Below are 13,480 nucleotides of genomic sequence, written 5' to 3'. Positions count from 1 at the left end.
CATATGAAAATTCTACTATTGTTACTTTTTAGGTTCTAATAGAAGATTGTATTCCAGTCCTGAAGAGGTATGCCAAAGAAGAAAGGATGTTTGATTATGTAATTAACGATTTGACAGCTGTTCCAATCTCCACATCTCCAGAAGAAGGTTAATGTCTCTCTGACCTTTTGAATGCGAACCTTGTTTACAATGAAAACTCTTTCATTTAAAAACCTTGATTGCAGTTGAGTAACTTCTATCTGGGTGAGATAAGGGGATGGTTGGGGAGAAGGAGGCATGCATTGACCCAGGAATGGCTTAGATGGTGTATGCATGTCGAGTGTGTGGGCATGTGTGTGGAAAATGGAGCACAGTTGGGCATTATGACACACTTCTGCACACAGATGCTATGCCCTTTCCATTGTAATTGCCACGTGTTTACAAGGCATCCTATAACCCTGAACAAAAAGATTATCGTAACGTTAAGAATGTTACCTTTTGCTATAGCTTACCACAGTTATGAATATTTCCTTGTGAATTGCTAATTAAACAATTAGTATTTTTCAAATTTAGATTCTACGTGGGAGTTTCTGCGGATGATTCTGGACCTTTCAATGAAAGTCTTGAAACCTGATGGAAAATATTTTACACAGGTAAGGCAGATGAAAAGTAATCACAATGAAGTATGACAGAGAAGTTTGAAAGAATAAGCCTGTTTAAGATGCTGCTTTGTCCCTAGGGTGAGATCGAGAGCAGTCCAAGGCTTTTATATGTATCCTACACAATCATGCTAGAGGCTGAAGTGAATCAGAGAAAATCTGGGTTTATTTGACTATGGGATCTTCAGAACCTGAGAAAGTTCAAATAAATGCTTGAGGCTTGCTCATTGCTTTCTATGCATACCAGCATTAGGACCAGATAATCCTGCTCCAGAATCTGGTTAAATCCAGGGGACTTAAACATAATTTGAATTTTGGCTAAAACTGTGTATAGAATATTAACCTAAAGCTGATTTGTTTTTGTTTTACGTTTTTCAGCCTGGCTCACGTTTTCTGGTTGGTTTCAGGGAAGTTAAAATCAAATACTATTTTATACAGATAAGGTATACTATACCTTATCAGAAATGATGAGGGTATTTTACAGCTGGCATGCAGCCACCAATATTCTTACACTTTGATAATCCTAGCTGCATTTTTAAAGGGGGGGGGGGGGAGAAAGACAATACATTTCCAATAACAGCCATGGTCAGTGCCAAACAAGATGCTTTTTGTTTAATTTTGCCACCTTGTGACTCTGAAATATGTAGCTAGGCAAGCTCATCCACAGATGCTTTATTTTTAAGTTAACACTTTTCAGTCCTCAAGTTTTAATAGCTAAAGAGGAAATGTTTCAACATATAAGAAGGCAATCTAGTCTCTTTTTCTGTGTTAGTATGAGAAGTTCTCTGTTTTAAATAACTGTTACAAGCAAGGGGCCCCAATCCTTTTCTGGATCAGGAAGCGTTAGCTCCATAGCAGTAGAACACTGTCAAAACGCCAGATACCTTTTGCTGCTCCTAAAAAACGAATGCAACTAAGGAATGGCCATTAGAGTGTTGCTGTATGCTGGCAGGGAATATCTTGTGCGGTGTAGTCATCTGCATTATACTCTTTGGCCACTAGATGGAGCTTGACAACTAAAAACGTTGGCTCCTGTAATAAAATCCAAAGAATGTTATGTGCGAGGAATATAGTGACACACTTGAGAAAGACACATCTTACACACAGGCTGCTGTGTACAAACATTTGACAGCCGTTATAGTTCTGCTCACGGAATGAGAATTCACACTTTTTAAAAATGCATAGACTTAGAAGATATGCTTGATATACATATATAACCCAAACACTTGTTTTAGTTTTATTTACCTTGTTAAGGGTTTAAAACATTATCTGCATAGTTCTCAAAGTTTAGCAGTATTGGCAAAGTTTCCAAGCTCCTCTGGAAGATGGGAGTCACCCGATCTTTTGTACTTGATAAGTTGATAATAATACTGGGATTTAACTAGGAATCAAAGCTTGAGATAGTAGAAATAAATGACAGAGATTTTCCTTCTCGAACGGTTTGAGACAATTGATCTTTGACACCTGAGGAATAATTTCTCTGCTCACCTAGCAGAGAATGTCAGCAACCTGTGTGCTCTATGTACTAATACCCTATAAGTCTGGTCTTTGGGGTTCAGGGTATAGAGTGGGGGTGATTATGCTCCCTCTCCATAGTTTATGGGTAAATTTGGATGGAAAATTGAGTCGTTTTTCAGAAATGTATTTCATGGAATATTTCCAGATCCTAATATAACCTTTTCAGCGACGTTTTTAAGCTTTTTAAAGGGTGTGTGGTTACTTAGGATTGAAAAGGAAAGACCTCCTTTCCTCCCTGACAGTAAGAGCTGTTCGACAGTGGAATTTGCTGCCAAGGAGTGTGGTGGAGTCTCCTTCTTTGGAGGTCTTTAAGCAGAGGCTTGACAACCATATGTCAGGAGTGCTCTGATGGTGTTTCCTGCTTGGCAGGGGGTTGGACTCGATGGCCCTTGTGGTCTCTTCCAACTCTATGATTCTATGATTCTAAGTCCCCTTTCTACAACTCTTAGTTGTGAAGTTGGACAGAGCCCTCAAACAGAGCTCTACTGTGTGATGCAGCAGGCATTAGGGGCAGGAGGCTCACTATGTAATTTCAGTACAATAAAAAATGTAAGTGGGCATATAAATCCAACAATGGCCTAGGTTTGGCATATTTGATTTATTATGAACAAACCATCCTGGTGTGTGAATTTGCATAGGTCTTTTTTTTTTAAGGCGAAGTGTGGTACTGTGAAGTGAAATATTCGCCTGCTTCTGATGCACATGTTGTCACAGTAGTGGCACTACTCCAGGTGCCACATGGTACCTGTTCCACATTGGTAAGAACTTGGTTGTTTAGTGTGGCAGCACCTGCACTTTGGAACTCCCTGCCTATTGTGAGATGAAGCAGGTGCCCTTTTGGCATCTGCTAAAAACATTCTAGGTGCCTAGGGGGAAAAAACATTTCTAGATGCCCAGAAAGTTGAGGTAATTTTAATCTGTTTTAGTCTTTTATGTTTTGTATGTTTTGAAGTATGGTTGTGATCTTCTCTTCGTTTTATTGTTCTAGTTTTTCGTAAACCACTTTGAGTGTTGTTGTTTTTTCAAAAGCAGTGTATAAGTGTTATGAATGAATGAATAGTACTTGAGAAACTATTGGATTTAATTAAGTATTTCGGAAGTATTTTCCTTCTCCCTTTCCACAATTTGCTTGCCACGTTGTCTCCTGTGATTGCTTGCCATTTGATGAGCTGGTTGATGAAACCTGGGATACTAAGGATGACAAAACTAGACTGCAGATTACTCTCATTATAGAGATTGGGTTGTGCCATTAAGCTACCTCTATACTGGCAGGATGTCCCATAAATTACCTGGTGCTGTTTTCTATTTGTGATTTCCAAATTACACACGCAGGTTGTTTATATGCTATCCCATTCAATTTAATGCTGACAAAATTACATGCTTTGTAAAAGGCAGCGAAACAAAATAACCACTGCAGGACTGCGGATAATAATAGATTACTAAACAAGTTTTATATACTTAACTTCCTTGCCTTTATGTTAACCTCTCTCTTACTATTTTACGATGCTTGTGGTTCACTTAATAACTCAATTTATTTCCGAAATACTTATTTTCCTTCTGCTATTTATTTGATGTTCTAATATTAAAAAATGAGACAATAATAATAATGTGTTTCTCTAATATAATAAGCATAGAAACAAGGATGTATTTCCCCTTGTTTACCTTCTGCTCCCTGCCATTCATTTTCCACCTATAATTTAAATTCCTTTTGTTCTGTATATGATGAATGATCTTCCATTCAGAATTCATATAACATTTTGTCATGCATTTATGTATTGCCCTGTCTTAAGCCTCTTCTATATATTTCGGGAGTGGGGAATCTGCAGTCCTTCATACAGTGCTGGACCACAGCTTCCCATCACTCCTGACATTGGTCCTGCCGGCTGGTGCTGATGGGAGTTGGAGCCCAACAATATCTGAACAGCTGTAGGTTCCCCACACCTGATATATTTAATGCCACTGTTGCTATTCAGGTTGCTGCTCGGACACTGAGGTCCAGCGCCGAGGGCCTTCTGGCGGTTCCCTCGCTGCGAGAAGCCAAGTTACAGGGAACCAGGCAGAGGGACTTACCTTATCAGTAGTGGCACCCGCCCTGTGGAACGCCCTCCCATCAGGTGTCAAAGAGAAAAATAACTACCAAACTTTTAGAAGACATCTAAAGGCAGCCCTGTTTAGGGAAGCTTTTAATGTTTAATAGGTTATTGTATTTTAATGTTTTGTTGGAAACCGCCCAGAGTGGCTGGAGAAACCCAGCCAGATGGGCGGGGTATAAATAATAAATTATTATTATATTATTATTATATTAAACTTGTCATATCTTTCTCACTCATCTCCTTAATGCTGTGCTTTACACTTATTTGCAGGTAAAGATTATCTGTTATTGATGTATTCATTAGTAAAGCAATCACTTTAGAATGTTTATGTTCTTTTGACTATTGTGAAATATTTAATTTTGATAAAATAAATGCTTCACATAGATTAAAGCCACTCTGAGCAAGTTTTATTAGTAACACTGCAGAGTCAGTACAGCATTGGCATTGAGCAATCATTCCAAATTCCTGCCTAGTGGTACCGTAGCCAGTCCTTGAATTTTGTAATATGTGTTAACATTTGGAAAGGGAAAGGAGTTAGTATGAGAGTCTACAAAACCATGATCCTCAATGTATTTAATGCAGAATAAAATCCATAGAACTTGGTAGGACTTCTGTGTAAATATCCTTATGATGTGCTTTATCTGAATCATACCTTAAAGCTGGAGTGTTTCTTTCTTACTTTATAATTTATGAATAATGATTTCTTATAGATTTCGTGTTTATGTCTTACTTCCCTATCTGACGGTTTTAATATTTCTATTATAGTTTAATTGCTTTTTATCTAATATCTTTCCATGTTTGCTTTAATTTTTTGAGCCTCCTTGAGTCCCAATACTGAAAAAAGGTGGGATATAAACAAACAAACAAATGTTAAGCAGCTCAATGAATCTTTGCTATTGCGTAGTATATAAATATTACAAATAATATAAATAAATTTGTGTCTTTTTCAAGATTCACTGACATAAGTGATTTATACCTCTGTTTATATAGCGTCTATTGATGAATTTGCTCCCTTTGCATTATGTCTCCCCACAGTTTTATTGATATATAGGTCACATGTTGTCTTGCAGGGAAATTGTGTAAATCTGACTGAAGCTTTGACTCTCTACGAAGAACAGCTTGGTAGGCTATACTGTCCTGTGGCATTTTCAAAGGAAGTTGTATGTGTCCCTTCATACATGGAACTGTATCCTTGCTTAATAAGTCATGTCTCTTGATAAGTACCATTGTATAAACCAAGTGAATAGTGAGTACGTCAAAAGGACTTCACTGCACATACTCTTCAAAATATAAAGAGTATCTGAATAATGTAGGGAGGATTCTGCTTCAAAATTTAATAACATGGATGGGTCTGATTTAAACCCTACTCGGACAAGTCCATTTGGCCTAAATCACTTGTGCCTAATTTCATTTCATTCAGTTGGTCTATTCACAGTTTAACTTGGTCAGAGTGGCTGGGGAAACTCAGTCAGATGGGCGGGGTATAAATAATAAATTATTATTATTATACCACCCCATAACTTTCAGAAAATCTGCTATGGGTATGTTTGTTCCTAACATGTGTAACAGGCCTTAACAAGAGCTGAAGTTTTTCTTTAAACCAAGACAGCAGAAAGGACACGAAATAATACTAATTTCCATTTTTCAAAGTTCAGAATGATGCCCATGTTATTAAGATTGACGTGAAGTGCCACCGGGTAAACTAATAGTGCTGTCCTAAAGAAAAGCAAGGTATTTCTCATCAACCTACCATGAAGTAAGGATATGTAGATTTGAAATGCTTGGAGTTGTTTTTTTTTTTTAAAAAAAGAAAATTTAACATTGATGTGAGAATTTTAATGGCAAGATATTATGCAACCAAAATGTATTTTTTAAGGCTTGAAGTGATGACCTGAAAGGTTGTCAACGATGGCACAGCTTTACAAGGTATCCTGCTGTTGATCATACTTCCATCAGGACAGAAGGTCATATTTCCTGAATTATGAGGGGATGGGGCTAGGTGATCTTTGCGAATGCCTTCCAGCTATGAATCTAGCCATATAATTTACAAAGGTTGATAAAAGTAATGCAGATTCACATTGAAATGATGGTTTCTTCTTCCTGTTCATAATGTGACCCAAGTGCAAAATATGTATTTGATTCCTTGACAAGTTTTTAGATGGGTATTTTATACTATTTGGAAGAAGAGAACAGATGTTTGAAGTTCAAGGTCCACACGCCACACATGCTGCATGAAGTGTGTAGGGCTTGCCACATGCTACATCTTGGCGTCTTGAATCTTTAAATTATATGCTGTAGATGATCCTGAAACCTAGTCATGCTATCGATTTGTGAATTCTTTAAATGTTTTTTATTATTATTTTAATTTAAAAGCAAATGGGAAAAAATGTATATTTTGATGAGCTAGGGTGTTATTTTTTGAAAGTCAACGTAGATGAATTAGCAGCAAAGCTATAGCTGCTGAATGCACTGAACCTTTAGAATGTGATCATTTTTATTTTTTATTTTAGATCGTTGAATACCAGTTTAAAAAGACAATGTTAGCATTTCAGTGTGGTACCACAGAATTTTCTCTCCCTTCAGACATGAATCAGTTTAATAGTCACGGTGCTTTAAATAGATTTTAAGTGGGTTGTTTGTTAAATGATCGATGTGCTTCCATTGGAGGAATTAAGGGCAGACTTCTTCTTTCTTTCTTTTTAAGGAAACCCTCTGGCCCATTGTGGTGCTATAAAGCCACCATGATACTACTTATAGTGAATCCTTATTCTAACCCTCATGTGTCAAGATCTGTTATTTCATTTTCAGTGGGTCTTCCCAACAGGTAAATACTCAATCTCAAATGTGTGAGGGTTCATTCAGAGGAAAATGTGAGGGTTTCTTCAGAGGAAAAGTTCAGCACAACTAAAACGATGGGGATAAAGCCATGGTGTAATGACTGCCACATCAAAATGAACACGGATTGGGCCCAGTCTTTGGTTATAAAGGGAAAGAACTAATAGTTTCTTCATCTTCATCAGACTAGTTTTATTCTAAAGACGTTTTCAACACAAAAGTGAAAAAAGGCTGCATTACCTCATGCACAAAGAGACTTACAAAATACTTAATGCTGGAATAAATGCCATTGGCTTAAGAAGTGTATTAGTGAGCTGTCATTTGACAAATCAAGCTAGCCCCCGTTAATATTTATTATAAATAGGGAGGAATAATAGATTAAACAAATAACTGTTAGTGCTATAAACTTTGAAACTATGGCTTGGACTGTTGCCCCAGTCCTTCAGTTTCAGTATGGAAAGCTGAAATGTGTATTGAGAATTATTTTTATTGGTCACATACCCCTTTAGTGCAAATGTTCATGAAGTGCGAAAGGTCATTGAAAAGGAAAAATTAGCCAAGTGACTTACGAAACAATGCACTGGAAGCTTCTTCACCAACCGCATCTACTTGAGTGGGAGCTGAGCTCAAGAGCACAGGCTGTGTCCCAGTCGTTACAATATAGTCTGTGCAGGTGAAGTTTCTGGTAGATTGTAATCCTGAGAGTATTTATATTTTGTGCTTCTCTATAAACAGAGTGTTTACTCCTCTTAGTTGAGCCCAGCCACATGGATCTGATGGATCTTGCGGCTAAAACATCACTAGCCCATACACTGTATTTGCATATGCATGTTGAAATACCTATTGCATTTGTACTCCCCACCCTGTCTACTTCTGCACATGGTGTAAAATTATATTTTTGTAAAATCTTTCTTATGTACTGATCATTCACGTATGACTTTGCTATAGGCAAATCCTTAAAATAGCTGAGAAATACAACCTTATAATTAAAATGTTCTATCCTTCTCTTAGCAGTTTCAGACTTTACAGCAAAATTACTCCCCTCCTCCCCAAAGGAAAAAATTGTGTTGTATTTCACTGTTATATTTTTCTCACCACACTAGAGAAAGGGCTGCACTTAGATTGTTTTCCCCACGCTATATTATTGCAAGATGAGAATGCACCACTCCATTCTGAGAAACCGATCACTAGGGAGAATTGCTTTATGTATTTAGAAAGGAGGGCATAGTCCTTCATAGCTACATGGAGGAATTCAGAATTGCCAGAAACTCAGAAGGCTTTGCTGCCTTGGGGTTCTGTTGTGCTAACAAAATGGGCATATAAATAAGGTAAGTTTACAATTCATAACTCCTGAATTAAATGTCTTATAACTTAAAGCTACCTGATCAGTAATTTAATCTCTGTTGACTTAAAATGATTAAAAAGTTAACTGTCTGATCTCGCCAGTGGTAAAGTGCAAACTTCCTTCAGCTCAGACGAAGTGTTCCTGTAGATTGGGAAGGAACCGTTATTTAAAGCTGTCTAGTCTGAGGTCATAATTAAAACATCTAGTGCTATATTTAGAAGATTATGGTTATGAACTTCCATTGGATCAGATTTCAAACATGTCTGGAGGTTCAGACCAGCCTTTTTTTCCTACTGGCAAAAGCATATAGTTGTGTCACATTTATATCAAATTGTTTTGCCCTGCTTTTGAGTAGATTGGTAGTAGCTTAGGCAGAACCCTTCTTTTCTTTCCTTTACAATCGGACATAAAATCTTAGGGAGCCTACAGTAAACACACATGATACTTTGTGCAGAATGTCCCAACATACACCCATGGTGTGCATCAAAGAATGCTATTATTTTCAAAACCTCATTTATTGTTTTGGGATTATGCAATGCTTGTAACTTGGAAGTAATAGCCACGTTCTTAAGTAAATTGAAGCGTTTTTGTTCCATTGTCCTACGTAGCTGGAGAGTGATCTTGACTCATTCATTCATTACCCTAGGTTACAGAATTCCTCTAATAGCTATACTAAAAAACCCCAACTAGATAAATATAATTTTGTAAGCATTTGTGTGTAATTGGAAAAAAGTGGTTCTACATTTTTACTTGAATTTCCCACTTTTTTGGCTTTCTGAAGAAACTTAAGAAAGAAAACTACTGGTTAACTGGTTAAGTATGGATGGTTTTGGAGGAAGAATATGTTGACACTTCATTTTATTGTATACATAGATTTCATGAGCATAGCATTGATTTTTCTGGAGAAAGGCATATTTTAGTATTACTTCCCTGGTGCATTCTATTAGATACAGAACCAAGGTTAGTCTTAAATCTGATACGAAATGAGGATCAGGAATAGATGGGAAGTGATATTGCTTGGAAGGCCAACTAATAGATGCTTCATTCTCTCAGTGAAAGGGAAACAATGGAGGGCAACTGTGTTTTGTTTTGTTTTTTTTAAATGTTTTATGTAGAATATCATTATAACATAGATGTGAGTGTGTGCGTTTAAAAGCAAAATGTTATAAGCTGAACATCTCTTCCCACCCCCTTTTCCTATTACTGCTTGAATAGACTGAGGAAATGTTCAAATAAAGTGTTGTCACTCTTTATTTATATATACATACATATATATAGAGTTGTTGCTGTAGTGTACAGTATGAAAAATCACTTCTTTTCTTTTTGACGTGTAAGAATTGGCGCGGGGGAGAACCAACCTTCAACAGATTAACATATATATATATATATATATATATATATATATATATATATATATAATACACATGGAACAGAGTGGAACATCGGTTGTGAGTGCCTCACTACACATGCAAATCAGTCCCAAAGATGGTTGGCATGGGGTGTCTCTTAATTCTTTGCACTAAATGCTGCCTCCATCTAGTAGTGAATTTTGACTATTTAACAAAAAGAAGTTTGATACCTATTCTGACTTTGCTGAAAGAAAACTTCTGGCGTTGTATCAATTGCACTAGTAACAGTGCACATATTCAAATAAAGGTACGCTGTTATTACCTGTACTGCCTGAATTGTTAATATCTGTCAATAACAACCCTATGTGCAACTATCTATGAGTATGCTTCATTGAACCTAGTGTGGCCTAAGAGTAAGCATGCAGAGGATTCTGCCATTTATTTCATATTGGTTTGATGAAGTGAGGATTTGTTGTGATGGTGTGGTCACTTGACCTTCAGCTGGGCACTGCTGTTTACCGGGAGGTAGGGAATGAGGTCCATGTGGTATTAAATGTATTGGTGGAGCCAATCTGGTTCTCCCTCTAGTAAGAAACACTGCCTCGTATAATCTCACTTAATTTCACACAGAAACCATGTGCTCCATTGACTTGGATTGCAGCCATGTTGTATTTTTACGTTTATTAAAACTTCCCATCACATCTCCCTTCTCCCGAGATAAGACCCAAATTAGAAATAAAATGAGCACCTCTCAGTGCTGTTACTTCTGTTCATAGCTACTCTAAAATCCTGGTTTTCTCCATATGAGCAGCTATTGCTTTTGGTCTGCGGTGGGGGAAAGTGTGTGTGCCCAGGGGGAGGGTTTCCAAAGGAACCAGGGAGTAAGATACTAGGGTCATTCTGTGGTACATTTTTTTCCTTTTGATATACAGGACTATATTTGTAAATCTAGGAAGTCCCTCTTGAGTGTGTAAAATCACTACTTTATTTTATGGTGGCTCCATTTTATTCACTTTCCAACTGATAGGTACTAAACCAACCAAGTTTGCTGTTGGTATAAATGTAATAGCATCATGCTACATTCTCATGCCATTGCAACCTACTTCAAGAGATACTGATTTGGACGAAAGGTGTGCAGTATTTACTGATACTTTAAAGTACAGAGATTTGGTATGCAAAGTTTAAAAGGCAGTTTAAAAGTTACTTGCCCCTTTTGACTCTGGCTTATTAATGAATCTACAAACAATGATCCTAAGAAGTCAAGAAGCTAATTCTAAAAATATACAAGATGCTAAAATGTGCTACTGAAATTTGCAGCAGTACAAAAAAAGTGTTTAATTGTACTGCAGTTAAACTAGTCAGATGGCTCAATTTTTTTATTGCATTATGCAAAGTTTCAACTACAACACACACACACACACACACACACACATACACATACCAATTATCTGGTTTATATTTGTGCTAAATGAGTGCTCATTTCATGTGGTGGCTACAGAAACCTATAATCTGGTTTGTTGGAAAGATGTTCAGGCTTCTGGAAGGAATCGTCTGAAACCCCCCCCCTTTATTTTTTGTACAGGAGGACTCAGTCTTTAACAAATTGATCAGAACATTTAACAAAGATGTTGTCATTTGAATAATTTTTCTTGTGTGTAGGATGTTCAGTAGTTTTGGAAGAAATGTTTATTTTCCTGACTGAAATGGATGCACTTGGAGTGCATTTCATTAAGTGAATCTTGCTTGTGTTTTTTCAAACTCTTGCACCTCACACCTGTCTGCTTGACATATAGCTCCTTCCCTTCTTCTAGTCCACATACAGCGGTACCTCTGGGTGCGAATGGGAACCGTTCCAGAGCCCCTTTTGCATCCAGAGCAGAATGTCACGATTCACCGCTTCTGCTCATGCATGTAACGTCATTTTGAGCGTCTGCGCATGCGCGAGCTGCAAAACCCAGAAGTAACGCGTTCCATTACTTCTGGGTTGCCGCAGAGCTCAACCCAAAAACGCTCAGCCTGAAGCAACTTCAACCCGAGGTATGACTTTATATGGAAGTTTTTAATAAAAAACAACCCCAGACCAAGGAAGATGCTGCTTTATATTTATCCACAATGCAGTTACATCTCTATACTTTGTTAATATAGTAGGCTGAATTAAGTATTTTAGGATTTCAGCATTTTTAAGGCAGCCTCTTCTCCCCTTTTATTTCCGCTTTCAAATCCCCTCCCCATTTTGCAGCATTTTTAATAGTGATATAAGTAGATATCTCTCTGCCTTGGGTATATTTGTGAAGGCATGTTTCCTCTTTGGTACTAACTTCAGATTGCCATTCTTTGTAGCCAAATCATATTCTTCAAAGACAATGCTGAGTGCCAAGCAATCACTCAGAAGAAGAATGTAAAAAGATGACAAAAACCATGTCTGATCACCGGTCTATTGTTTTCTATGTTGGCTGGCAATTGCACTCCAGCTTTCTGGGTTTTTTTTTTGAAAATAATATTTATTAGTTTCCCAACAATTTAAACACTACAAACATAGATAAAAAAAAACAATGAACAAAACAATACAATATAAAATATTGTAAGCAAGCAATCACTCAGAAGAAGAATGTAAAAAGATGACAAAAACCATGTCTGATCACCGGTCTATTGTTTTCTATGTTGGCTGGCAATTGCACTCCAGCTTTCTGGGTTCTTTTGCAGCCCTACTTAGGAATGCTGGGGATTGATCTGCATAGTAATAAGAGACATAGTGTAGGCATAATAGCTAGCCCTGGAGTATGACTACAATCAGCTTCCTTGCCAGTTGCTACATAGGTGCATTACCATAGAACAAATGTTCACAGGCTTCTTGTCTATATGAGTTACACCCTACAGCTTTTCAGGATGGAAACCATTCCCATTTTCAGTTATACATTCTTCTCTTTATTTGGAGATTTGACAGAATGCTGCTGTGTGGTCGTCTTGACTACAACTTCTTCCCAGTGGGAAGGTTTGTTGTTTTAATCTGCACATCAAACGGCCACAAATCACTTAGCTTATTCTAGCATTCTCATTTCTAGTGTTTGTTCAAAATGCATGGTGTGTTTATATAAATATATGAAGCTCCTTGCCCTCAAAATGTTGTTGTTTAGTCGTCTTGGTCCTGCTCGACTCTCCGTGACCCCATGAACCAGAGCATGCCTTGGAAACACTCACTTTCATCTCAAAGCTTCTACTTTTTTATGTCTATGGAGTTTTCTTGGCAAAATACTGAAGTGGATTGCCAGTTCCTTCTCCAGGTGGATCACATTTAGTCTAAACTCTCAGCTGTGACCTGTCTGTCTTGGGTGGCCCTCCACGGCATAGCTCATAGCTTCTGGGAGTCCTTCAAGCCCCTTCACCACGACAAGGCAGTGATCCATGAAGGAGCCTCAAAATGTATGCATACGCATATAAACCTAAAAGAATAAGTGGAGAAAAATCCTGTTCTTTTGGCTCACTGGTTCATGGAAATCCACCCAGAGAACTATCATTGACATGGACGAGGGAAAAGGTGCCATTAAGCGGCTTCCTGTGAAGATTCCAACTGCCATCAAGTCAGCTACGTAAGAAACTGGCAGAAGCTGCTCTTTCCTCCAAGCCTGGATGTTGCCAAAATCTCTGTTCCTGGATCTGATGAGAGCTTAAAAGCAAATGAGCTGTTCTTTATCACAGGCAAGA

At 37.6% G+C, this 13,480-nt stretch overlaps 2 protein-coding genes across 6 annotated transcripts in view; both read left to right on the top strand.

The window, feature by feature from the left end:
• Positions 1-10,105, top strand: part of SMS (spermine synthase) — a 44,426-nt gene extending 34,321 nt beyond the window's left edge. For both annotated transcript variants that reach the window (XM_079972287.1, XM_079972288.1), the window contains exons 8-11: positions 33-147; positions 553-632; positions 5,320-5,435; positions 6,408-10,105. In XM_079972287.1, coding sequence (XP_079828413.1) covers positions 33-147; positions 553-632; positions 5,320-5,435; positions 6,408-6,450 — 354 coding nt within the window. In that variant the 3' untranslated portion in view covers positions 6,451-10,105. The remainder of the gene's footprint in view (positions 1-32; positions 148-552; positions 633-5,319; positions 5,436-6,407) is intronic.
• Positions 10,106-12,370: 2,265 nt separating this feature from the next.
• Positions 12,371-13,480, top strand: part of PHEX (phosphate regulating endopeptidase X-linked) — a gene marked incomplete at its 5' end in the record, with an annotated part of 111,848 nt that continues 110,738 nt past the window's right edge. For all 4 annotated transcript variants that reach the window (XM_079972215.1, XM_079972212.1, XM_079972216.1 and 1 more), the window contains one exon: positions 12,371-13,474. The remainder of the gene's footprint in view (positions 13,475-13,480) is intronic.

Source organism: Podarcis cretensis, assembly GCF_951804945.1.
Source record: "Podarcis cretensis genome assembly, chromosome: 4".
In the NCBI taxonomy this organism is placed as follows: Eukaryota; Metazoa; Chordata; class Lepidosauria; order Squamata; family Lacertidae; genus Podarcis; species Podarcis cretensis.
Note: the sequence above shows the minus strand (reverse complement) of the source record. Positions and strands in the feature narration are given on the sequence as shown.